Source organism: Sorex araneus, chromosome 1 (genome assembly GCF_027595985.1).
Source record: "Sorex araneus isolate mSorAra2 chromosome 1, mSorAra2.pri, whole genome shotgun sequence".
Classification (NCBI taxonomy): domain Eukaryota; kingdom Metazoa; phylum Chordata; class Mammalia; order Eulipotyphla; family Soricidae; genus Sorex; species Sorex araneus.
Window position 1 is genome coordinate 249,771,488 of NC_073302.1, and position 25,819 is coordinate 249,797,306.

Consider the following 25,819-nt stretch of genomic DNA (forward strand, 5'->3'; position numbering starts at 1 on the left):
TTTTCTGATCATTATGGTTTGCAGTATAGGGACTGAGAAGTTGTCATGTATATCCCTTTATCTACTTTCAAGAACAGCTGACTTTTAAAGATAATTTTCTTTCAGATAACTTGTGCCTTTCATTGGAAGTGTGGAATGTATTGACATGTAATTTTTCAGTAATATCCCTTATTGCCCTTTTAAGAGCTGAACTATTAGTACTGCTTGTCATTTGTTCTCTCGCTCTCATCCCTAATTTTGATAAGCTGTGTCTTCTGATCAATATACCTAGAGATTTGTGCAATTTGTCTATGTTCTTGAGAAATGGCTTTTGGTTTTATTGACTTTTTTAAAATTGATTTTCTGTATTCTACTGATTTAAATGCTAGTCAGTATAATTTTCCTTTTTTTGAGTTTCCTTTGCTCATTTTCTAGAATGTTGAGGCAGAAGCTTGTCCATAAATTTGAAACTGTCTCCCAATAGGTATTTAGTGGCAAAAGATTTCTCATAAGTGTTATGCTATAAATTTTGTTACATTGTTTTTACTTTTATTCACTTCATATTGCTTTGTAATTTCCCTTTAATTTCTTTGAACCATGTGTTACTTAGACATTAAATATCTGTGGATTTTCAAAGGGTTTCTATACTTTCTAAGCTAATTTTCATCAGAGAACATACCTTGAGCTGAAATTTTATAAATGTATCAATGTTTTCTTAAATGACTGCATGCATGCATCATTTAAGAAAATAATCTACTGGGCCGGAGAGATAGTACAGTGGATAGGACGTTTGCCTTTGCCGGGTTTGATCCCCGGCATTCCATATGTTCCCCCAAGCACCACCAGGAATAATTCCTGAGTGCAGAACCAGGAGTAACCCCTGAACATCGCTGGGTGTGACCCAAAAAAGAAAAAAAATGTATATGTATATACACACATGTATATCTACTATACTGTTTTGTGATGTTTGTCATGAAGTATTATGTATATTTTCTTAGATGGGATAGTTTTGAAAGTTTGATTTTAACCTTTTTTTTTGAAGTGATACAATTATTTGAATAAAAAAAATCCAAACAGTATAAAAAAGATATACATTGAGAACTCATTCACTCTGACCATATCCATGCTATATAACATATGCTATATTATTAATTTCCAAAATCTTTTTCCTGTGTATCTATACAAAGATAAGAAAACATGCATGCATTCTATTATTCTAACATCTCTGGATATGTTCTAGTTAATTTATTTGATTTATTTTTTCAGTTTAAGGGAAAGTAAATACCATCTCTATATTGTGCTGGTCAACACCAATCTTATTTGACTTTAATTACAGCTGTTTGGGTCATATACATTGCACTTTAGAAATGAATGCTTTTTTTTTTTTTCAGAGGAAAAAAATGTAATATATTGAGATGTTTACCAGATCAGTACTTCAATATTCACCAGGTTCATGTCAAATGAAATTATATTACCTAAATATAAATTTGGAGAAATTGCACCCATTATTATTAACATAAAATATAAAGTCAATAGAATATTTAAAATGGAATTCTATTTTTTTAAAAAAATTTTTATTGAGTCACCATGTGGAAAGTTACAAAGTTTTCCGGTTTAAATCTCAGTTATACAATGCTCGAATACCCATCCCTTCACCAGTGCACATATCCCACCACCAAGAATCCCAGTATAGCTCCACCCTGCAACCCCACACCCCTAACCCCCATGCCCTTAGCCCCCCCACCCTTAGCCCCCTAACCTGTGTAACTAATAAATTTCACTTTACTTTCACTTTGATTGCATTCAGTATTTCAACAAAACTCACTATTATTGTTTGGAGAGTCTCTCCCCTAAAGTCAGACCTGCTGAAAAGGAAGCATTAGATAATTTGTTTTCCATTGCTGAGGATGAAGAGGTATGAGGTCGAGTGACCACACTTAGCGGCCTCTCAGTTTTGGGTTTCTGTATTTTAGTATTTTAGTAACTAAGTCCAGAGAGATATCTGCCAGAAGTTGCATCGTTGCCAACTTGTACTTCTCAGTTACATTATATTCCACATATGAGTGCAATCTTTCTATGTCGGTCTCTTTCTTTCTGACTCATTTCACTCAACATGATACTTTCCATGTTGATCCATTTATATGCAAATTTCATGACTTCATGTTTTCTGACAGCTACATAGTATGAATGCTTTCTTTTTGGTGGGGAACATGTTGAATTTTTCGGCCATCCCTGTTATCTCAGGGGCTGCTCCTGGCTCTGTGCTCGGGAGTTGCTTCTAGTGATGCCGAAGGACCGTATATGGTACTGGGCACTGAACCAGGGTAGGTCACATGCAGGGCAAATACCATAATCCTTGTAGTATTTCTGTGATCTCTGATGAATGTTTTTTATATAAAACAAGATTTCTATATTGTTTTCCTTTGATATTGTCAAGGGAACTTATTGTATTCAGCTTTATATTTTTGGTGTTAAATAAATATTAGTTTTCTTAATTAAGTGCTGTGTGAATGATTAAATTTCTAAGTTCAGTTTGCCCATGTGGTAATAATAAGAAACCAGTTCTAGGGCTGGAGCTATAGCACAGCGGGTAGGGCATGCACTCGGCCAACCCAGGTTCGATTCCTAGCATCTTATATGGTCCCCTGAGCACTTCCAGGGGTAATTCCTGAGTGCAGAGCCAGGAGTGACCCTTGTGCATCACCGGGTGTGACCCAAAAAGAAATAAAAAGAAAGAAACCAGTTCTAAACACATTGTATATTGTACTCTCACGTTTTTCCCCATGTCTATTATATCCAAGTAGAGAACACATGATAGATTGGTAACAGCTGAGTAAGTAAACCTATACATACTAAATATTTTGAAGTCTATCATTCTAGTATAGTAGAAAGAGAGGATTGGGTATGTGTGGGGTGTATAGCCTCAGAACCTCAGGCCTGGGGTTCTGAGCAACTTTGTAGGAATGAAATGACAGGGGGAAATATATTTAACGTAACCTTTAGCAGTTAGGGAGTAGTAAATATTGGATCCCTTTCACCTTTCTTGAAGGAGTAGTAGAGCAGACAATTTAGGAGCGAACAATTTAAAAGGAAACCTAGATGCCCCAATTTCATGCTTTGCAGCCTGCTGTCTAGGATGTACTTTAGATATTGGATGTTACAGGTGATGGGAGAAAGGGGATTAATATCTTCTTTCTATTGGCTGGGATAATACCTTCTTTCTATTGGCTTAATACCCTCTTTCTATTGGCTGAGATACTTTACCTCTAACCTTCACAATAACCATACATGAAATCTTACCTCTCTTTTGAAAATAAGGATGTTTAATCCTAGAAGGTTTAGCACAGCTGTCTAAGAACACTAATAAAAGCCAAACTGTCTTGTTTGGTTTCAAAGGCTTTTGTGGGCCTTTAGTTGTTATCTCTTGAGATACTAAAAATATCATGAAATTTGAAGACTTTATTATGATGGAATTTGAATGATAATTTTTTATTTTTTTATTTGAATGATAATTTTTTGAGATTTTAAATTTATTCTGTATATACATGATAAATTTGAGTCTATGGGAAGGGAAATTTATAATTTAGATTTTTTTTAATAGAATTATTCTAAAGTCCTTTGTGCTTGGGGAAAGAGTACTTTAAAAAAACATAAGTACTAAGAACTGGATAAGGAATTTAGTTCAATGTGAATTAGACTTTTTTTTTTTAACGTAGAGAAGGAAATAAGAGAATAAATTCAAGCTCCTGTGTTTTTCTGACATTAGTTTATTGTTCTGTGGCCTCCTGGAAGGTGGTATCTTTGAATGAAAGCTCTGGAGTGGGGGCTTTCTCTCCTGCACTGGGCTGTGTTTATACTAGGTTATGCATGGCCCTTTGGCAGTTTGTTTTGCAGATGTTCGTAATGTACAGTCTCACATCTTGTTTCTATTTCTGGAATGCTTTTAAGTATGACTCATGTTTTCTTGAGGCCATCCTAAAAATACAGCTAAGTTTGAAACATTAATATAAAAAACACCACAGACACCACACAACAGTACATAATGCTTTCTTTCAGTAATTTAATGCAATTTCCTAACTAATTAAATATTTTCTTTAACATAATAACATACGCCCAAGTATGAATAAGTAAAAGTGGGATTATTTTGAGGAGTCATCTCTCTGGTCATATAATATTAAATAGCCAAAGTGAATTAGAAAGTTCAATAAAAGCGTCAAACACATTATTGGGATTCCTAGAAGCAAGAGAATTTGTACTAATGTCAGAAATTTGATGTAGCCTCATAGGTCCACAGTGTAAAGAAGGTTTGGACCTGAAGGGATGGCCTGTTGAAAAGGGTTTGGAAGGGTAGTAGGACTTAGTGGCTGACATGCATTTTTAAAAATATATCACTGTATCACTGTCATCTTGTTGCTCATCAATTTGCTCGAGCGGGGACCAGTAACGTCTCCATTGTGAGACTTGTTACTGTTTTTGGCATATCGAATACGCCACGGGTAGCTTGCCAGGCTCTGATGTGAGGGCGATCTCGCTGCGACATCTGTCACCCCATTGATTGCCAAGGGTTGATTCGGCTGATCTGGCTGGCTAGGCGGGTGTCCCCTTCCTCCCTCACCGCTCCATGTGCGTCTCTTCCAAAGCTGTGCGCTCGGTTGAAGAGGACGGCCTTCCCCGAATAGAGACGGACCGGTCTTTGGTCAAGGGTATATGAGTAGCTGCGCTCCCCTGCTAGAACCTCCAAACAACAAGCTCTTTAAAAAAATATAAATTTATTAAGTCATTAGTTAGAGACATTCAGTATTCCAACAGAAATTCCACCACGTTGCACTGTCCCACCACCATTGTTTCCAATTTTTCCAACCATCCCTTGAGTCTGCCCTCGATAATTTCTTATTTTATGTTGCTTGTTATAAATAATTTGCTAAAAAAAAATCAAAAAAAGTTAGTAAAGATTGTTATATCTCACCTCAGAGCCATTAAGCCCTTGTATAAAATGTTATTACAGGTTTAGCCTTCTGTGTTTATATTTTGTTAATCGAGATTGGTAGCCTCCTATATTACATGCCATCCAATTTGGTGTGATACTCTTGGTTTATCAGAGTCGTAGAGTTTGAGATGTTGCTCCAGATTGTCCAGAATTTTTAATGGGATGATACAACTGGAGTTAAATCTGAACTGGGTGGCGGCTTTGGTGTTTATATGTGACTGCTGGGGTGTCCAGAAGTACAGGGAAATGGGGGAGTAGCCTATCCCTGACCCTCTGAAAGCCTGGAGATTTCAGTCATAAAACCCGCATACCTCAGTTTTTCAGCAGATGAATTTCTGAATGAGGCTCTTCTGACCTTCTGAGAGTGGGGTGTGTGGAGGTTTTCGACTGCTGGGGCGAGGTGCATATTTTGAACTCAAAATATCTCAAATCTGAATCTTGGTTTATGTACTTATCAACTATGAACAGATGGCACTACCTTTAGAACTCTGATTTTTTATTAAATTGGGATGACGAGTATTTAACAAAAGCATATGCTATATAGCTGTTTCTGAATACTGTAGTAAGTGCTGAATTCAATCCTCGTGACAACTTTTTAAGTAAGTACATTTCTTGTATTTGTTGTGTAGACTGAGTACAGATTTTTTAACTGATTAATGAAAGCAGACACTCAGACTAATTGAACAGATTGAAAGCCCAGAGAGAAACCCTCACAGACGGAAGTAGGAGATAACACAGAGGCCAGGAAGCCAGGGGTGTATATGCTTCCATGTATTGGGCCCTGGCTTGAGGCTTGGAATGGCAGTTCCTAAGCTCTTCTGGGTGTGGCATGTTGGCTCCTGGGGCACTGCTTCGAAAGCCCTGGTGGAATTCTGCACTTGAAGACCCATGTAGCTTCACCTTGTTGGGCCCAAACACTGACTAGTATGTCTTGCTGGCTGAGTATTCCAAGTGTCAATGGGAATGGCCCCGCGGGTTCTCCTTCATTTGGCTTGGGATGCCCTCCCCCATCACCCCACCTCCAATATGAAAAGAAAACGACCCTTACATACAGAGTTAATTTACAACAGGGAAGCTCAGAGCATAAAAGTCCTCAGTAATGGGACCTGGAACGATAGTACAGCGGGTAGGGCGTTTGCCTTGCATGCCACCGACCCGGGTTCGATTCCCAACATCCCATATGGTCCCCTGAGAACCACCAGGAGTAACTCCTATGCATCGCCAGGTGTGACCCAAAAAACCAAAAAAAAAAAAAAATTCTCAGTAATGGTGGTTGGAAAAGTGGAAAGCTACATGCAAAAGAATGATATAGGACTGTTATATCACTAGTCACAAAAATTAACTGAAAATATAGGTGTATTTAAACTGCTATTTTAAGCGTGGTTGTCTTTTTGATTTGTCTTCTCATTTTTATTTATTTATTTATTGCTTTTTTTGGGGTCACACCCAGCAGTGCTCAAGGGTTACTCCTGGTTTTGCACTCAGAAATTACTCCTGGCAGTGCTCGGGGGACCATAGGAGATGCTGGGAATTGAATGCAGATCAGCCGTGTGCAAGGCAAACACCCTACCTGCTGTGCTATTGCTCCAGTCCCTCATTTTTATTTTATTTTTTATTTATTTATTTTTTTGGTTTTTGGGTCACACCTGGCGATGCACAGGGGTTACTCCTGGCTCTTCACTCAGGAATTACCCCTGGCGGTGCTCAGGGGACCATATGGGATGCTGGGAATCGAACCCGGGTTGGCAAATGCCCTACCCACTGTGCTATTGCTCCAGTCCTGGTCCTTATCATTTTTGGAGGGATTTTTATCATCAGTGGATTTTAATCTTGTCAGGCCTTTTTTTCCGCATCTGTTGACATAAGATTTTGTCTTATGTTGATACAGTGTTTATATTAATTGATATGCATATGTTGTATGACCCTTGCATCTTTAGAATGAATCCCATTTCCTCACTTAGATGAATTTTATTGTAACCCACCTTATACACATTGATGGTAAATTATCCTTTTCATATGTTGTTGGATTTGTTTTGGCAAGATATTGTCCAGGACCTTTGCATCAGGGTACTTTCTCGAAACTTTATTTTAGTAATATATCTGTCTTTGACCCAACAATTGTTTAACAATGCTGTTTAGTTTCCAAATGTTGGAGCTTTTCTTGGCTTTTTTTCTTCTTTTCTTTTCACTTTGATTTCTTCCTGTTAATTTCTTCCTTCATGGCACTGACTTCCTAAAAAAAACTGGATATGATTTGTATTTCTTTGACTTTATGAACTGTTGAATTGTGCAACAGTCATGTATCCTATTCTGGAGAATGCTCCACGTGCACTAGAGAATTTATATTTGGCTTTTGGGAAAAGGAGGATGCTGTACATGTTTATTAATCTCAAGTTTTCCAGTTTCTCATTTAAAGCTTTTTGTTTCCATGTTGAGGTTCTGTCTGGTTGATCTGTCCATGATGAGAGTGAGATGTTAAAATCTCCCACTGCTATTTTATTGATTGATGTCTTTTCTCAGCGCTGTCTGTCAGCACACGTTTGTGTCATGCTGAGTAGAGAACACTTCTATGAGTGGAAGACATTTAGGATTGTGCACATTCCCAGTCTTCTGGCTTTAAATAACTTCGTGCTGCTTTCTCATATTTAAGAAAGTATACTGCTATGCTCAGCAGACTCTGAATATAGGTATAACTTTTATTCTCATTTACTGAAAAGAAAGGTAAAGTTCTAAGACCTCAGAACATAGCATTTAAGAGACAGACCTCACATATGATTAGAAATTGCTGCCTTCAGTTTTTAAAAATCTTGAAAATAAAGTTCCAAAATCAAGTCATTCATCATAGAGTATCTAGACCCAAGTTGTCATTTAATTTTGAGTAGTGACAAACAGTTCTAAATAATAAAAGGTAGGAAGAAGCTGAAGAGACCAACTTGGCATTGCCTCTTAGAACTTCAGAAATAGTCATATTTTAAATAGTCAAGTTCAGGTAATGAATGCTCCAGGCACATTGCCAAAGTGGAATACAAAGGAGCAACAGAGAACTAAGAATAGTGTAGGGAAGGCATGTGGCCAAAGTAAGCTGGGATTGGGGAAACATTAACAAAAAACCCCAAACAACAGTATTTAAATTATTATGATTGTTAGCACAAAAAGGAGAGGAAGCACATATGCTGCACAGGGGACATTGTGTTACAGCTTAGAGCTTCTAAAGCCTTACTTTATTTTATTCTTAAACAATTAGCAGAGTGATTCACTTGGAATGAGTGGATTGTATATCAGAAAACTATATTTGAGCCTGAAGTAGGAAGATAAATAATTAAGTGAACATCTGGGAGATACAAATGAGGATGATTCTCTAGGCTCAGGTGAATTGCTCCTTGCATTCTAATACTCTTTGATAGATTCTTTAATTTGTAGACCTTAAAGCAGTACTTCTTAATCTTTTTTCTTTTTTCATTATTGCTCTCTAAGGACATTTCTCTTCCAATTGTTAGTTCTAACACCTATGAAGTTTCAACACCACAGACATCCTGGCTGTCTATTAATGCATGGTGTCACTTTTGTGGAGCACACATCAGTATAATAGCTAAGAAATTTTCTCAAGACCCCCCCTTGACCAGTTTTCCCCTTGTGGGGATAATATGACCCTCTTGTATGTTGTAGAAGATACATAGGGCACAGAAGAAATGCAGCATCTTCACTAGGACAATATATCTCTTGATTTTTCAGATGTGTAAGCAATTGTTTAGGTAAATTAAAAGCATCTTTCATGTGATTTCAGTAGTCTGGTAAAATCAACCAATTTGTCTTTTTTTGTTTGGGAATCAAACCCATCTGTGTTTGGGGATCATTCCTGATGGGGCTGGGGTAGCGGGGAGTGGGGCATGTGGGAGTTTGAACCTGAGTCTGCTGGTTCAATGCAAAGAGAGTGCCCTACCCTTCATACTATGTCTCTGACTTTCACCCAGTCTGTCTTAAATCTTGTGATCTTCCCACCATGATCAAATCAGGTATTTTTTTTTATTGCAGGTATCTTTATTTTACTCAGTAATTAGATACTTTCTTTTGGGGGAGCTGTGTGAGCTCTGAACTAGAGTAAGGTAGTTGGGGAACTATTCTTATCAAGGAAAATAAAAAGCACACCATTAGTCCATGGCAGTTTCGTTTGATCTTTTAATTTTTATGACCTTACTAAGCGATTTGACAACATGTAAAAAAAAAGTAGAGAATATTCAATTCATACAAAAGATTTTTTATCTATTATACCTGTATATATATGATAATAATAAAACAAATATTATAATCCAACCTGTATCTATATTACCAGTAATGGTGAGTTACTGTGAAAAACTCTTATTTCATATCCAGGTATACTTTATCCTAAAGCCTTTGAAGGGAAAAGTATTTTATTGCTTTTTCACTTTTCCATACACTGTTTATCTCATATGTATGTATTTATAATGAGATCAGTTTGCTACATTTTGAGCTTTATCATGTGATTTCACTCAATATTAATGCTAGAACGAACAGCCACTACTTACACCAATGTGCTTAGCTTACTTTTAAACAGTACAATATTGAGTGTTTTATATAATATTCTGTTATGTATCAATTATTCTCTCTTCACTTTTATTTTGAATTGTACTGCTGTCGGTAGTCTATATATATCCAGATATACACAGACAGAAATGTCTCTTGTGTATGTGGGAATAAACTTATTTGGTGTCTGGATAATTGACAAATGGAGAAACACAAATTAATTTTCACTATATCACTCTCATCCCGTAGATCATTGTGTTATAATGTTTCCATTCGTCCTAACTGAGATTTTAGCAGCCTCTCTTTACTTGTTCTTCCCAATGGTGCTGCATTGGAGGCTCTTTCAGGGTAAAGGGAGTGAAACCCATTACTGTTACTGTATTTGGCATATTGAATATGCCACAGAGAGCTTGCCAGGCTCTGCCATGCAGGCAGGATGTTCTTGGTACCTTGCATGGGTCTTTGAGAGGGAGAACTAGGCTATAAGAGGTCCAGCGCAGCCACAAATGCGGCTGCATGTGCTTCTGGGAGCATTGTTTTAGTCTCTGGATCTTGGCTGTTGGTGGGATTACATGGCTCCAGGGGCAGTTTGTGGGTGTGACTGCCTAGCTACTGGAAAATGGGGGATCTGGGTGGAGGCGGCCCAGTCCCCATCCAAGCAGGTTTTGAGATCTCAGCCACAGGTCCCTCATACCTGGGTTCCTCTGCTGGTTCCTTCATGTGTGAAGCTCATCCGAACGTGTGGAGAGGGTCCTTGAGCATGGCTATGGATTGGGTTGCAGAGGTCTTTGGCTGCTGGGGCTCTGCTCGGGGCAGGGAGGGAAACTCAACCCACCCCTCCAAGGGGCCCCAGTGAAGACAGGCATGGGGACAAGAGACTGGTCACTATCTTCCAGGAGCTTTGTTTTATAGTCTCTGGATCTTGTCCATTGTTGGGATTACATGGTGCCAGGGGCACTTTGTGGGTGTGTCTGCCATGCTATTGGAAAATGGCAGAGACTATAAATTAATTATACTTATACATTTTAGAAAATACGTTTAGACAAAATTATTTAAGAGTAGACTTAGAATTGGCTAGTCTTATATTCCCAGAAGAGTAGTGTATAGACTTAATTTCTAAGAATTATTTTAAGTCATCTAACTATACATCAATTTTCTGGAAAGTTTGAAAGATCTAAAAATTACTACAAATTTATTTGTAATGTATTTAAAAAAATTTAAAACTACAATAATGAATGATTATTTGGAGTGGTCATACCCCCCTTTTTAGAACAGAAGGACTGAATTTTGGAATTCTGATTGTCAGTAGTTCTTCCATTTCACCCTTGAAAATCTATTATTTTCATGATACGTATAGACTAATGTCCATATATTCTTATAAGTTTTTATTTTTGGTATTATGTGACTCTTTGTGGTATTTTGACTTTTTTTAAACATTGGTAACTGGTTCTGTAGTAGAAAAACCTGTTTAACTAATGAAAATTCATTAGTTATAAATTTGTACTTGTACGTGTGTCAGTGTTTTTATATATATGTCATATAATGATTCATTATCTTCTTTGCTTAGAGATTTATATAATAAGTGGTTGTCTTATTTGATCATTTTTTTCCTTTTGCAGTTTCAGACTCTGTGGCACAATCAGTAGTTCAACATCTAAGATGGATAATGCAAAAGGATCTTTTGGGGCAAGACATTTTTCTAATCGGTCCTCCTGGGCCTCTTCGACGCTCAATTGCTATGCAGTACCTGGTGAGTAGTGAACTCTTGGATTTCTAAGGGTTTTACCTTGGGCAAACTATGTTGTAAAAGAAATTAAGGTTAAGAAATTAGTAAAATATCAGGCCTATCTTACTTTAAAAATGTTGATATTTAGGGGTGGTTTACTTAGGAAGAATTTGTAGTAATTTGTTTGGGAAGCAAATCAAACTTTTAAGTAACTAAAAAATTTACTACTTTCAGTTGAAAAAAAAAACAACTAAATTCAGACACTGAATAGCAATAGAATCAGCAATCTGGAGCTTATAAAAGAAAACTTAACTTCATACTGCTCAGTAGTGTTCTTGTATAGCTACCCCTTATAAGAAATGAAACAGTTTTCTTGATTTTGGGATATTATATGGTTTTTACAGAGAGCCTGAAGTTGTAGAATATCTCTTATATGTCTGTGCTCCTTTTTCCTTCTCAAGAAGATAATAAGATCAGTTTCCCATTTACTCACTCAGGTGAGTGAGTATATTTGTATAGTAAATGATGGAATAAAGCACCAGATCTCATATAATTTTCTCATTCTGTCATGTTGTTATCCTCACAAATATTTGCAGATCTCTGAGACTGCCGTGACATGAATTGAAATATTCACATTTGACCTTAATAAAAAAAATTACAAGACTTTTATATTGTTTTTTAAATTAACCCAAATGAACATTTTCTAATTTTTTTTTTTGAGGGTTGGGGCCACACCCACAGTGCTCAGCAGCTCCTCCTGTCAGTCAGGGGAACTCGTGGTTCCAGGGATCCAGCCAGGGTTCGGTCACACGTACAGCAGCACCTTGATCCCTGCACTATTTCCCTGGCCCCGTGTTTATGATTAAAGTGGAAGTTGTTTAGTTTCAGAGTTACTTATGATAATGAAGAGAAAAATCTTGGTTCTTCCTTGTTTATTTGATATTGAAAATTTGATTGCTGTTCTATTGACATAAAATTTGTGTACTCTTTAATTTCAATGGTGAATTCATTTTGGCACTTTGGAAATCATATGGGTCAGGAATGATTAAAAATGCAATGGGGAAATCAGATCCTAGCTCCCTCTAGACCACACACTTACTATCTTAAAAAGTGTGTGCTGTATAATTGCTACTGTAGTATCATCTTCATTTTATTAATACACCTGGCAGTGTCCTACTTAAGAGAATATAGTTGGCTACTAATAATTCCAGGCTTAGAACCTCCTTAATTTTAAGATGCAGTTACTACTTTATTTACTTCAAAGACTGTAACATATCAATAAGATCTTGTTTCTGATAAGACAAAGTTCGTTAGGATTATGGGTTGAGTTTGGGTTGGAAGTAAGGGTTTCGTTGACAATATAAGTCTGTATGTACCAAGCCTTATTTAAAAGAAAAATTCAAGTTCAAAAAAAAGAAATTCAAATTGTGAAATAGAGCTGAAGCAACATTAGGATATAAAGATACATATTTGAAAATGTACTAGTCTGAACTGCCTTATAAATCTCTGCAGTGGCTACTGTAATCATATGGGAAAATATCCTGTGCTTTGTAAGTATGTCAGAGTGGAGTGTGTTTGTAAAGGCAGAAATCTGGGAGCAAGTCTACATTACCAATGAGAAATTTAATAGAAATAAATTGATGTGGTGCTCAGTGGGCCTGGGACCGCCTTCGGGTGATTCTCAGCCAGCTGGGTTGAAGGATCATGTAAGGGTCTGAGATGTGGTGCATACCACATAGGAGATAAAGAGCTAATATCCAAGCTAAGGTCACAAAACTTAAGGAAGCTCAGCAAAAGGCTCAAAGCTTTGTATAGTCACAAGGCTCAACAACAAGTAAAACAATAACCCCCTAACAAATAGGGACAGGAGAAGAACAAACACCTTACTGAAGAGAACATATGAATGGTCAGTAGGCATATCAAAATGTCCATTGTCACTTACTATCAGAAAAGTGCAAATCAAAATAACAAGTCATCGTACACCAGTGTGAATGACTTATATTAAAAAAAAATGGAAGCAACCAGTGTTTGCAGGGATGTGATAAAAAGGAACAACCCACTTCCACAGTTGATGGTAATATCATTTGGTACAGCCTCTTTGGATAAAAGTATGAAGACTTCTAAAAAAACTAAGAATAGCTATTCACATTTCAGTATTAATAGTATTGTAAGCCAGGGGTGGGAAAAACCTACAAAAAACAAAATAACTCCCCCCCCACCACCAAAAACTCCTAAGAATAGAGCTTCTATATGACTCAGCAATCCCAAGTTCTTTCTCAGCACCTCTCTCAAGAACGCAAAAAAAGTTTGCTTGAAAAGATGGATGTACGTTTATATTTTTTGTAGTACTAAGTGTTATAGACAGAATATGGAAACAACGCAACCTTCAAGAACTGATGAATGAGTAAAGAAGTTATGAATGCTACACAGCTATAAGAGCAGATGAACTCTTGTAGTTTTCTGCAACTTGGATGGAATTGTAGTTTTCTGCAACTTGGACAGCATTTGTCCATGATCAAGCTCTTAACTTATAATTCAGAATAGTGGCACTGTGGCCTGGCCCATTTCGATGCTAGGATAGCTCACAGCTTGCCCTGGATCCATTCAGTTCCTCATCGGAACCTGCTTTTGGGGTGCTAGGAACTAAGGGCAACTGAGGCTTAAGTCAAAAAAGCAGATGCCTGGGAGGGAATAATCTTCAAAACCTATTAAACCCCAAGTTATAAAAGCATAATATTAACTCTTCCTGTGTCTATACAAAAAGGACATTGCTTTAAAGTAAACTATTCAAAACACATAAGAAGAGGAGAAAGGCAATATTAACTTAAAATACAAGTTCAGTGTCCTAGAAAGATCTGACCTTACAAATTAACAGATTCTGCTTAGGGGGATAAGCTGATTAACTGGTTGGGGAAGAGAGCATAGAGAAGTGGTTACAGATAAACAAAGGAATGAAAGTGACTTGGGAGCATTGTGCTAGGTGTGACCTGATAAACCTAAGATCCTTGTGGCAAGGGAGAAAGGACAAAGCAATGTTATCCTACAGGGAATCATGTGAGTAAATAAGTTAGAGGGAGAAGAATGGATACTAGATGGTTTAACTCATCTGTGATATATAGTTTATGCACAAACTACCCCAGAGAACCCCCAACAAACCAGTAAGATCTAATTTGTGTTATTTAAGTAATAAATAGTAAAGTACTGGGTGTAATAAAGGCAGGACTCAGAGGAGGTATTTGCATGTTTCAATAAATGCTCAATTTATGTCACTTTTTTCAAAGGTGAGACGCGGGGCTTTAATCCGGAATCACACTTAATATGGCAGAGGCATTGTTGCATAACTGACTTTAAAGCTTGTATTGGGACTTTGTTTTTGTAACACTTTCTTTCTTGCCCAGGAGCTGACCAAACGGGAGGTTGAATACATCGCGCTGTCCAGGGATACCACGGAAACCGATCTCAAGCAGCGCCGCGAGATCCGCTCAGGCACAGCTTTCTACATCGACCAGGCACGTTTGATCACACTCTAACCCATGACTCCAGTCTCCGGCCAGACCGCCCTGAACGCGCCCCATCTCGTCTAACGCAGGACTCCAGGGCTACATAAGATTGATTTTTAAAGTAGCAGGAGCAGAGCCCTTGTAATCGTGAAAGATAGATGTGCAATACTCTCTCTAGACAGGTTTAATTTAGAATTTTGGTTTCTCTGTTCTCCGTAAATGCCTTCTTGGTTTAGTACTAAATGAGAGATGCCGGATGAAAGTAATGACTCTAAAATTAGCTACAGAGCAATATGCTATGATGATTTAAAATTTTTTTTTTTGCCTCCTAATAGTTGGTTATAGAAATTAGATTTTTTTAGGAAGAAAATTTTGAATACAGAATATTTTCTAACTAATTTACTAAGGATTCTTAATGGATAACAGTATTTTTAATATCACTGTAAATCACTGTCATCCCATTGCTCATCGATTTGCTAGAACGGGCACCAGTAATATCTCCATTGTGAGACTTGTTGTTACTGTTTTTGGCATATCGAATATGCCACGGATAGCTTGCCAGGCTCTGCTGTGTGGGTGGGATACTCTCGGTAGCTTACCAGGCTCTCTGAGAGGGATGGAGAAATCGAACCCGGGTCAGCCGGGCAAGGCAAACTGCTTTACCAGCTGTGCTGTTGCTCCAGCTCTATAAATTAAACATAGACTTCTAGGAGATAAATATTTGAGATCTTAGGTTGGATTACCAACTAAAATAATAGATTTTGAGTATTACAATGAGGCTTATTATACATTTATTTATATATGTTGCTTAGGATATTAACTATTGGTCTTGATTAGCAATATATGAACAAAAGACAAATTCATAGGCAAAAGATTTTAAATATACAATAAATTTGTGGAACATTGCTTGACTCTGTTAATAAGAATAAAAATTAAAGCACTAGTGGATGTTATTTTTCTTCCACCTCAGATTGTCCAAGAGAAAAGAATTTGTGCATTGAGGGAACATAACTTATGCAGTTTTGGAAAAAAATTGACAACATGTATCAAAAGAAAAGAAGTTAAAATACATTTTACCTGATAGCTATATTTTTAGTAGCTATGTTTTTAGTAGTTTCTCTTCCAAATGTTAATTATACAAAGAGTGAGAAGTATACACCTATGTACATATATGTCTTATATATACTTATTGACTTTATTGTAAGATGGATATCATGTAAAGTTTGGAATGAAAATAAAATATACATTTAGGATACTAATTAAATGCTGGTAAGAAGAATTCTCTGTAGCCATTTCAAAGAATAAGATGAGTTTTCACCATAGGAAAGAAATTCAGAGTAAAGTTGAAAAAATGGAGTTGCAATACAGTATATATAATATAATCCAATTTGTGATAAAATATATATACAAATGTGTATTCATCGAAATTTTGAAGTATACACAAGAATCAGCTAATAGAGTTCTCTGAGAAGAACTTACATATTTCTTTTAAAATTCTCCCATGAGCACACTGTTACTTTATAATTAAAAGAATGTAATTTTAAGAACCACTGAGTGAAGGCATTTTTGAAGACCAGCACAGTTCCTTTTTGTTATCGAGTACTTACAAATAACCAAAGGGAAAATATATTTAAGATGGGGAAATTTTATAAATCATCACCTTAATTGATGGGAATCAGGCTTGGAAATCAAACTATCATTTATTTTAGGGGAAAACCTCAGAAGTTCTGAGTTCCAGTAGTTAAAAAGTAATCTTTGTGGTTGAAGCATGCAAGTACATTTTAAAGAAATTAATTTTATATACATAATGCCAAAATGGAATTCTTTTTAGGCAACTAATTAATAAGCTAACAATTTACTTCTTGGAACATAAAGTAAATTAATTAAATGAAATGCTGTAATATTCTACCTGCCATTTTACAAAGCCTATTTTCAAGTAATAAGTATTGTAGAGGCTCATAAAATCTAAAAGTGCTATGTAAATGTATAGTAGTGTTTTATACCATTATGTTTCCTTGGCGATTTCTACTTCCATTGACTTCAGTGATTTAGGGTATTGTAAAGGCACTGATCATGTCTGCAGTAGAATTCAAACCCTTTACCATGCTCCACAATACTCTCCCATGGTATTTCTCAGTCTGTTTCCAACCATGCTCTGGTTCTGACCTTGTCTCCTGCCTGTGGAGGAGTCCTACCAGTTGATCCCTACTGTGGTCCCCATTTGCAGATGTTCACCCGTGGCCCTCTTGGACTATCCCAAATCCCTATAAAGGGACCACATGGCCCCCCGTTAAGAAACACTGCTTTGTAGGACCTAATGTGGTTGACCTCATTTCTTGTCCTTCTTTCCCATTTGGTGCTCAGCTACAGTGGCTGACTTTTTCTCCCAAATTCAGGTCACGTGTATTTTCTCCCAAATACAGGCTAACTGCCTAGCCTTTGCACTTGATCTGGCTTTGACCAGGTGTGCTATTCTCTCAGATCTATGTATTCAGCCTTCTTTCTCATTCAGATTATTAAGTCCTCTGCACATTTTCACTGGTATATGCCTTTGAATAGTCAATATTGTTGACATTTTTAATTAGCCAAGAATAAATAGGTCCTGGATGACACCAATAAGGATTTCCTATGGAAGTTGAAAAAAAAATTTATTTAACTCATTGGATGAACAATTCCCCCTTGAGCTCTAGACATAATAAATTGTTGTTTACCAACTAGACATGTTTATAGACAAGTAAAAAATGTGAAGATTAAAAACATCAGAATGGGAAATTAAAATTATTTCTCTGATTTTTTTACAAGCAAGGGAAAGTTTTTATACTACTGTCAGATATATGGACAAGATTCTATATTTTAAAGTTTTTTAAGTTTAATACACGTACTTAATATTAAGTATAAAAATTCACTTTAAGGAGTTATATAATATTTTGACATATCCTGTTTTATTTTGGATTATTCTTGATTCTGTTTTTAATTTAATTCTTAATTTAAAAATTAAGGATTAAAGGATTAGTAGCCACCAAAAGCAACTCTTAATATGTTGAATACTACTGCTGTTGATTAAAAATATAATTTTATCTTGTCTATTGTTTATGCTTATTTTAACAAGTAGTAGAACACTTTTACATAAAAACTTCATTCATGGATTCTGAAACCAGTTTGCACATGTAATCACTGTTAAAATTACAAAGTTGTATTTCAGAAGTATTTGAAATTTGGAAAGTTTATAGAAACTAGGTCTCTCAGAGAAACAAGTGTCTCTTATGGAAACACTTTCTGTAGAAAGTGGCAAAATTCTAATTCCTAAATCAGATTATTTGCAGCCATTATGTTATACTTTGTCCTAATTATCAGAGTTCGAGGCAGTCTGTTTATTCTGGCCTCTCTATTGGTCAGAGCTCAGGCCTTGACTTTTCCCCACATTGCTGTATCACTTGGGCCAACTCTTTCCTACTCGGTGATAACAGTTCGGTATATTTGCACTAAAAATGGATGAGAATGACTTTTGTTTTTCCAGTTTTATTGAGATATAATTGACATTCAAAAATACTTTATTCAGAAGACCTTTACTTATACTCACTGCTTTAAATAATTGTGCTCACTGCTGTAGATAATTACATTTAATCCTTAGGTAGGAACTGACATCTTCTATTGGTGAATTAATAAGAAGTTCAGAGGAGCAGTTAATGCAACTGATAAATAGAAAAGTTGGTATTTGAATCAGGATCTGCTCAGTTCCAAAATTCCTGAAAAAGCCACGATAATGATGATGATACCTACTACAGGGATGATAGTATTTGTGACAATACTACAGAGAATAATATTACAGAGAATTTTTTTAAAGAATTTATTCTATGCATAAGGTTATCTCATTTAAGATTCACAATAATATAAGTACTGTAACTAACCTAATTTTAGAAAGAACTGTAGGCTGAGAGAAGTAGAGTGATTAACCTAAGTCTCCCATACAGATAAGCAGTAGAGTAACCACAAACTAGTGTGATCCTATTTTGATATTTTAATACGAACTTGTAAAGCAATTTAAATCTTTCTCTATTTCATCTTCAGTGATGTTATACTGTAGCTGTTTGAAGTAATCTGAAGCTCTCTGGAACTTATTTTTATAAAATGATGGATTCTTTAATAATAATTAATATTTTAATAGCATCAACAGCTTTATATCCTTCCTCTCCTCCAGTACCATTTTAATTCTTAAATAGTTACATTGTGCATTATCCCTTGAGGATACTTTCCTTCAGTAAATGAGGACACAGACTTTCATATTAATTGTTTGCCTAAGGTCTTCATCAGATCAGAAGCAAATCTAGAACATGGGCTTAGACAATTTTGATTTTAGGTCATGTAGCTGATTTTATCTTGAAACCCTTTGTGGCCATGTGTTTGGTTGTTAAAGTCTGATAGAGATGCTAGATCAGAAGGGTTTGGCTGTATTTTAAAAATTTTCTATTAGAGTGAATTAGGTCTCTAAAAATGCTGTAGTGTCAAGGATAGAACACCTTATAGCTGATCTAATCTCTACTTTGAGAAACTATCACAAACATTCATTTATATAAGCTATGTATGCATTGCTTTCTTTCATTTTTGAGATCTTACAACAAATTGTTACAATTATTTTGTTAAAATTCTGTTTAGAAAATTTTTGAAGCATGTGACATAAAACTCATGCCCCAACAAGTATACTTGTCCTATTCTTAAAAGAAATATGGACATATATAACTGTTATCTTTCCTATAATGCTTATTCTGAAACTTGCATAATAGCATTTTAAGTTTTTGGTTATTAGGATACATTTGATGTTGCTTAGGGGTTGGGGTCAAATCTGTACCTCACTCAGGTGAAGCATGCACTTAGTCTTTTGAATTTTCTCTGGCTCTATAAAAGCATTTTTAAACCTAGTGACTACATTTTTATTTCAAAAACATTAAAAGTAGCCAGTTTTGTACCTATGTGATATTAAAGACAGGTTCTTACTCATGGAAGATCTAAGAATTCTGCTAGGGAGATAAAATAAGTAGATAAGGGAACTAAGAAAATGTCAGTATTATTGTTCTAGTATTGAGCGCACAAGAGGGCAAAGGGGCCATCAATGAGGGAGGGTAAGCTACTCAGGCCAGTTGAGCACAAAACTTGTATCATGCCCCTCCTACCCCCTTCAGCCCCTATCTTTAGGCAAGTCTAAGATTTATAGTATGATGCCATAATGCACTGACAGTTTTTATTAGAGTGATTATTAGAGTGCTTATTGAGTTTTCTTTATGCTCTATTTATATTTATTTTAAGTAGTCTCAAGGTTTTGCATCATTAAAAAGGAAAAACACAGATGGTGGCCACCCACACTGACCACTACTCTGTCTCCCTTCTTTTCACGGCCATTTGTTTTGCAGAATGTTGTTCAGTTTGGGTTTTCTTAAGTTTGCTCATGATTTAATTGAGATTGTGCAATTTAAGCAAGAACTGAAGAAGTACTCTTATGTCTTCAGGGGCTTGTCTTGCATATAACTGATTTGGGGGCATTTGAAGTGCTAGGAATTGAACTGGAGTTGGTTGCAGGCAAGGCAAGTGACTAAATATGATGATTCACTGAATTCTGATTTATGTCCTAGTTTTATCTCAGATAACATGCATTTTCATCTCTCAGAAATTGTGACAAAGATTGAGAACCATTTTAGTACTTATAAAATAAAATAGCTGTAGGTTGTGATAACTTACTTTCTTTTCTATTCTGAACTCTGCTTTCTTAGAATGAATAGATTTTTTTTTGAAATAAAATCTAATTGAAGCCTTAGTTGAAACAAATTTTCACTCATTTTGAATTTGATTTTTAATGTCTAAGAAGCTCTCTGGGGCTTTGTCATTTTTCTTTTTTAGTTAGCTAAATTGAGATTCTTATATTTTTGTGTTTTTTTTTTGAGGGGGAACTATTACATTATTTCTAGGCATGCATTAAAAAATAAGTAAAACTATTCCTACAAGATGGCAGGTTTTATACCAAATAATGAAAAATATGTGATAATGATAGAATTTACAATTATATATAAATTGACCTTATTTTTCTGATCTTGCTAGTTTACCTCTCCTTATGTAATCTGATAGTCCCCTGTTAGGAGGTGCTAAACTCGCTCAGTTGCATGGCCCTCTGCATCCTACAATTCTTGGGCTCCAGGAGACCAAAACTCCTATCTCAGCTTCCTATGTGGCTTTGTTTACAGACATGCCATATTGCTTCTGGCCGATCTTCCATTTTAGTGGGTTGATTATTCTGAAACTGATGTGGTTTTCAGAAAAATTCGTTTGAGTGCCAGGTAATCCAACCTAGAACCTCATGTATGGGAAGTATGTGATCTAATATTTGCCTTTAAGTGTTAAATTTTTTTCAATTTTTATTTAGGCCCTACAGTTACTATTGTTACTAGAGTCTCAGGCATACAATTAAATATTGATTTTTTAAACAATAGTACACTTATGGATTGGAGTGATAGCATAGTGGATAGGGCGTTTACCTTGCATGCGGCTGACCTGGGTTCGATTCCTCCGTCCCTCTCAGAGAGCCCGGCAAGCTACCAAGAGTATCCCGCCCAAATGACAGAGCCTGGCAAGCTATCTGTGGTGAATTCGATATGCCAAAAACAGTAACAAGGGTTACAATGGAGACGTTACTGGTGCCCGCTCGAGCAAATTGATGAACAACAGGACGACAGTGCTACAGTGCAGTACACTTATATGTAAAATGAACTATTTCACAGTATAACATACATTTGAACAGCTTATTAAAAGAAGACTTGACCAAACAAAGTCTGTTTTCTTTCATACTTATAAAACCCATATTTTGCTATTTAAAAAAAACTTTCTTTTTTTTTGACTTTTTGGGTCACACCCAGCCATGCTCAGGGGTTATTCCTGGCTCTGCACTCAGGAATTACTCCTGGCAGTGCTCAGGGGACCATATGGGATGCTGGGAATCGAACCTGGGTTGGCTGCATGCAAGGCAAATGCCCTACCCGCTGTGCTATTGCTCTAGCCCCTAAAAAATTTCTTGACTAAAGGTTTTTTTTTTTCTTTCTTAAAACATTCAAACATTTGGGGCCAATTACTATGGAAAAAATTAAATTTTAACTTAAAGGGTCAGTATAAATGAAGACATTTTTAGTAAAACTGTGTGGTATATATACACTGAGATAATGGTATATATGCACAGAGATAATGGGATACTGTTGTACAAAAAGCACATGTGGGACCTGAGAGAGATAGCAAGTTGAACATTTTCCTTGCATGTGCCAACCTGGGTTCAGCTCCCAGCTCCCCATGGGTCACACCCAGCAATGCATAAGGGTTACTCCTGGCTCTGCACTCAGGAATTACCCCTGATGGTGCTCAGGGGACCATGAGCACCGTCCATGAGCACCTCAGACAGTCCTGTGAGCATCGCGAGGAGTGATCCCTAAGTGCAGAACCAGGAGAATAACCCTCCCCTAAGTCCACATGTAAGGCAGTTAATGTCAGGAAATGGGGTTATCTAGGTTGATAGATGCCATATTATAATAGGTTTGCCAAATTGGAGAGTTTGGAGCTGGAAGAGAAACCTGAGTTAAGGGTGATATGACATGAACTAGGAAAGTGATAGGAAGGATGAGTGATAGGAAGGATGAGCTCAAGGAATATTAAAGGAGTTAAATCACCAGGACATGGAGACAAATTGAATGTAAGAAGTGAGACAGCAATCAAGGTCTTAGCCTTGAGTAAGTGGAGCTCCCACCTTACTTGAAAAATCTGAAGAAGAGGAGCAGGGTTTGGAGGTGTGATGTGCCCAGTGTTGCACGGGGACCCAGGGGTGCTCGTGAGTCTAGTTGCAGATGTCACTGTGATGGGGCGCTGTGATGGAGAGAAGCAAGGAGGGGGGACACTGGTAGGGTCAGGTCATTCAGGATGGAATTACAAGAGCTGTTTGGACTCTTCTGATTTTTTTTAGTTCCTATTTTCCTCAATTACTAATTTTATTTCATTTTTCCTTTTTATTTCCATTTTTAGGTTTTTGGGTTATTTGGGTCATTAGGGCTTAGTCCTGGCTCTGCACTCAGGGATCACTCCTGGCGGGGCTCTGCAGAGCATTTGCGGGTGCTGGGGATCTAATCTAAGACTTTCCTGTGCAAGGCAAGAGACCTAACTGCTGTACTATCACTCCAGTCCATTTATTAATTTACTCAAATTTCCCTTGAAAGGCTTGTGAGTGTTTAGCTATAAGTGCTTAGTTATAAGTACTCTGCTGTAGGCCAGTGTAAAATCCGACTAGTTGTTGTAATAGACATGAACATTAGGCCTGAACTGAGCTCCTTTTGGTAGTAGCATATTTAAAATCTGTATTCTTTTTGTTTGTTTGTTTTTTTGTTTTTTGGTTCACACCCAGCGATGCTCAGGAGTTACTTCTGGCTCTGCACTCAGGAATTACTCCTGGTGGTGCTTGGGGGACCATATGGGATGTCGGGGAATTAAACTCGGGTCCGCCACATGCAAGGCAAACTCCCTACCCGCTGTACTATTGCTCCAGCCCCCAAACCTGTATTCTTGACTGGAGAGATAGTACAGGGATTAAGGCACTTGCCTTGCATGTGGTCGACTCCAGTATGCTCCCTGGTATTGCTATGGTCCTCCAAACACTGCCGGGAGTGATCCTTGTGCAGAGCCTGGAGTAAGTCCTAATACAGCCAGATGTAACCCAAACCTATTCCTTTGCCCCCCAAGTAATAAAACTTTTAGTCTCTGATATTTTCAGCTAAATTATTTGATTGTTACAGAGGCTTATGGGCTACACAGGGTAAGTGATAATCTTCATTTCTCTTTTCTAGCTAAAAAATATTTCCTTGTTTAGTAATCTAATTCCTTGTTAGCTCTCTATTTTCTTATTATGTTACTGATTAAAAAACAACTCTTAGTTTTCTATTTCACTGGGAATCTGTCTAAAATATTACAGATGAGGGATCCTTAGCCATCATCTGTTGCAATCTCTTCAACTTGTAATTGGGGAAACAGGCTGAAAGAGTAAAGTAACTTGCCCAGTATCACATAGGCAGATAAAAGAAACAAGAGCTAGAGCCCAGACTCCTGATTCCTGGTCCTTATACTAAGAACTCAAAACTCCTCCCCCCGCCCAAATATAAAGACTTTTCCACTTCTGGGCAGTAGCTACAATCATAGTTTTATTAAAACAATGATTTGTAACAATATTCACAAAAGTTTATTAGAGCAAGTTCTTATAGTGTTTGGTTTCCTACTATGAAGTACTAGCTATAATTTCCAAATTGTTTTTTAAAAATATTTTGTAGCATGAATTACAAAGGTATTCATCATTTCTTTTTTTTTTTTTTTGCTTTTTGGGTCACACCTGGCAACACACAGGGGTTACTCCTGGCTCCGCACTCCGGAATTACCCCTGGCGGTGCTCAGGAGACCATATGGGATGCTGGGAATCGAACCCGGGTTGGCCGCGTGCAAGGCAAATGCCCTACCCACTGTGCTATTGCTCCAGCCCCACATCATCATTAGGTTTTAAGCATTCCATATTTAGATCTCAATCCCTTTACAGTGTAGGCCCCACCAGCCTCCACTTGCCTCCCACCTACCAGTCTGCCTCTATAGGAGGCACTTTTTTTTTAAATAACTTTTGGCAAGAACTCTAAGTTTAATTTCTGAGTTCAACAATGCCCTATCTTCCATCACCTCATATTGCTTTTATTTCTTGGAGACAGTGTGCCGTTCGTGCAGCCACGGAAGGCAGGACCCTTGTATTGGAAGGCTTGGAAAAAGCAGAGAGAAATGTCCTGCCTGTTTTGAACAATCTGCTGGAGAACAGGGAGATGCAGCTGGAAGATGGACGCTTCCTGATGTCTGCTGAGCGCTACGACAAACTTCTCCAAGTAAGAAAAGAAATACTTGCTGCTTTGTCTTTGCTGTTGCTCCATGGGCAATGCCTCTGTTGTGTAAGATGTGCTGGAATCAGAATGGGGACAGATATCCAGGTCGCCCATATGTGTGGCAAATTGCTGGGTTCAGGTCAGGTGTTGGCAGTTTTCTAGGGCACTGGTTGCAGACAATATTAGAAGATTTCCCAGATTTCTTTCCTTTTTTTTTCCCCTTTTTTTCTTTTTGTGTCACACCCAGCAATGCAGAGGGGTTACTCCTGGCTCATGCACTCAGGAATTACTCTTGGTGGTGCTCAGGGGACCATATGGGATGCTGGGAACCGAACCCAGGTCGGTCGAGTGCAAGGCAAACGCCCTATGTACTGTGCTGTCGCTCCAGCCCCCCAGACTTCTTTCCCCCTCCAGTGTAAACCTTTCTTCTTTTTTTCCTGCCTTTAATTCTCTTTTCCTATGTCTCTTCTCTGTTCCATCTTTCAACTATTTGTTAAAAGTCTAATGGCTTCTGAACAGTGCCGGGCACCAGGAATAAAAATGCTGGGTAAAGTCCTGTTCTTGGCCTCTGGAAGCTCAAAGTCCAGTGGATGTTGGTGGACATGAACAAGATATTTAAAAGATAGTTGGATGCAGGAGAAGGGGAGAGGTATATGCAAAAATGAAATAAGTAAAAATGATCTGAATTCATACTGCCACTTGACCTTCTCGCCTTCCTTTTCCACTCCGCTCCAGCTGCTAATATTATCTTTACCTCACTCTTACTACACAGGCATTTCATGCTGTGTAGTTACTTTGCTCTTTTGGGATTATTTCTAATGAGATACCTATCTCCTATATCTCTTTTCATCTTTGCTCAGATACCACATTATCAATGATGCCTGTCCTCACACTCCCATTGCCCTCGGTTGTCTGCTCTCAAACTTCCTTTCCCAACTGCTTTTCCTCAGTGATCTTTGAACATCCTCCAGGATTAGTTTACTTAGGTTGTTTATTGTCTCTTCTCTATTAGATAATAGAGAATTACACCTTCTCTAGTAGATAGTAGTTTTCACTGGGCTGGGATTTTTTTTAACTAATATCATTTCAAGCTTATAGAATAATGCCTAGCACAAGATAGTTTCTCAGTAATGAGTATATGAATGAATCACTGCAGTGA

The 25,819-nt window shown here is 37.2% G+C and overlaps 1 protein-coding gene across 1 annotated transcript in view; it reads left to right on the forward strand.

The window, feature by feature from the left end:
- VWA8 (von Willebrand factor A domain containing 8) overlaps nucleotides 1-25,819 on the forward strand; it is a 350,725-nt gene that overhangs the window by 22,335 nt on the left and 302,571 nt on the right. Inside the window, exons 3-5 of the mRNA XM_055137059.1 lie at nucleotides 11,128-11,258; nucleotides 14,633-14,743; nucleotides 24,496-24,663. Of these exons, the coding sequence (XP_054993034.1) occupies nucleotides 11,128-11,258; nucleotides 14,633-14,743; nucleotides 24,496-24,663 (410 nt within the window). The remainder of the gene's footprint in view (nucleotides 1-11,127; nucleotides 11,259-14,632; nucleotides 14,744-24,495; nucleotides 24,664-25,819) is intronic.